Source organism: Loa loa, assembly GCF_000183805.2.
Source record: "Loa loa unplaced genomic scaffold supercont3.1000, whole genome shotgun sequence".
NCBI classification, from domain to species: domain Eukaryota; kingdom Metazoa; phylum Nematoda; class Chromadorea; order Rhabditida; family Onchocercidae; genus Loa; species Loa loa.
The window spans coordinates 1-1,345 of NW_018109180.1; the positions used below are offsets into that span (position 1 = coordinate 1).

Sequence of the window (1,345 nt, forward strand, 5' to 3'; positions counted from 1 at the left end):
GCATTTATTTGTATGATTTAAAAGTTTGTAAACAGTCCATGAAGTATTAGAATATCTTTATCTAGCATTTGACATAAATCAATAAATTTCTATTTGTAGAATAATCTCTGAAAAAGAAAATCTCAGGAGTATGAATTTAATTTAGAGAAATAGGTGAGCGGGTAAAAAATGGCGCAATGTTAGATATTGTTGATGCATCATCAATCCTTCTTCGTTTTGAAATGGAAAATGTATCGGTTGGTAATCGTTGGAAAATTCTTTTACCAATTATTAAACCACATTTACATGGTATGCATAATAATTAATTGCATTTTGTATAATTAATTTAAGAAGAATCTAAAATATGCATAATATTATAATACAAAGGAATATTTTAGTAAATATTTTCAAATTAATTCCAATAATTTAAAATATCACATCCTATCAGTAATTTGAAATGATTTTTTTTTTTTAAACTTTCTTCTTTCAAATGTCACTTATCATTTGAAAATATTATTTGATTAGATAGTTTGAATGCAATCATTGCAAAATCTTGAAATATTTGGATGATTTAAAAAAAAAAAAAAAAAGGAAAAGTGAAAGAAAGATTTTTGATTAATTAAATTTTAATCTTTGAACAATTTCAGATCATATATTAGCTTTTAATGATGCACATATTCGTATGATTGTTGAAGGTTGCAATGATATTGCAACAAGGATGGAACATTGCAACAGTGTTGCAAGTTTTATCAAGTTTGTCTTCATTAAATTAATTAATCATAATTAACAACTTATAGGCATAAACCAAATTATCATACTTTCAGTTTAAAATAGCTATGCTGCAACATCTTCATAGAAAAATTGATTTTGCGGTAAATTTTTTTATCACTTTTTCAAAAAAAAAGCAAAGTTAAGAATTCATAGTAAATTAAATTTACCGTAGTATTGTATAAAAATTTTATCGTAGTATTGTACAAAAATTTTATCGTAGTATCATACAAAAATTTTATCGCAGTATTATACAAAAATTTTATTGTAATATTGTATAAAAATTTTATCGTAGTATTGTATAAAAAATTTTATCGTAGTATTGTATAATAATTTTATCGTAGTATTGTGCAAAAGTTATCGTAGTATTATATAAAATTGAAAAGCACAAGTGTATTACGTATTTGATGGAATATGTATTTTCTCATGTCTTCTTATAAATACCGTATTATTGCAGTAACAATAGCGGTGATAACAATGAACGAACTCAAAGTTTAGGAAAACCAATCTGTGATGCGATAACTTCTTATTACAGTGGTNATTATCATAAAGTTGTTCAGACATTAGCGCCCATACGCACAATGTATACAACATAGGT

General features: G+C 24.6%; 1 protein-coding gene across 1 annotated transcript in view; it reads left to right on the forward strand.

Annotated features, from left to right (window-relative positions):
* Nucleotides 1-124: 124 nt before the first annotated feature.
* The window catches only part of LOAG_19035 (hypothetical protein), a gene marked incomplete at its 3' end in the record, with an annotated part of 3,367 nt that continues 2,146 nt past the window's right edge, over nt 125-1,345 (forward strand). The window contains exons 1-2 of the mRNA XM_020451691.1: nt 125-288; nt 627-732. Coding sequence (XP_020304507.1) covers nt 177-288; nt 627-732 — 218 coding nt within the window. The 5' untranslated portion in view covers nt 125-176. The remainder of the gene's footprint in view (nt 289-626; nt 733-1,345) is intronic.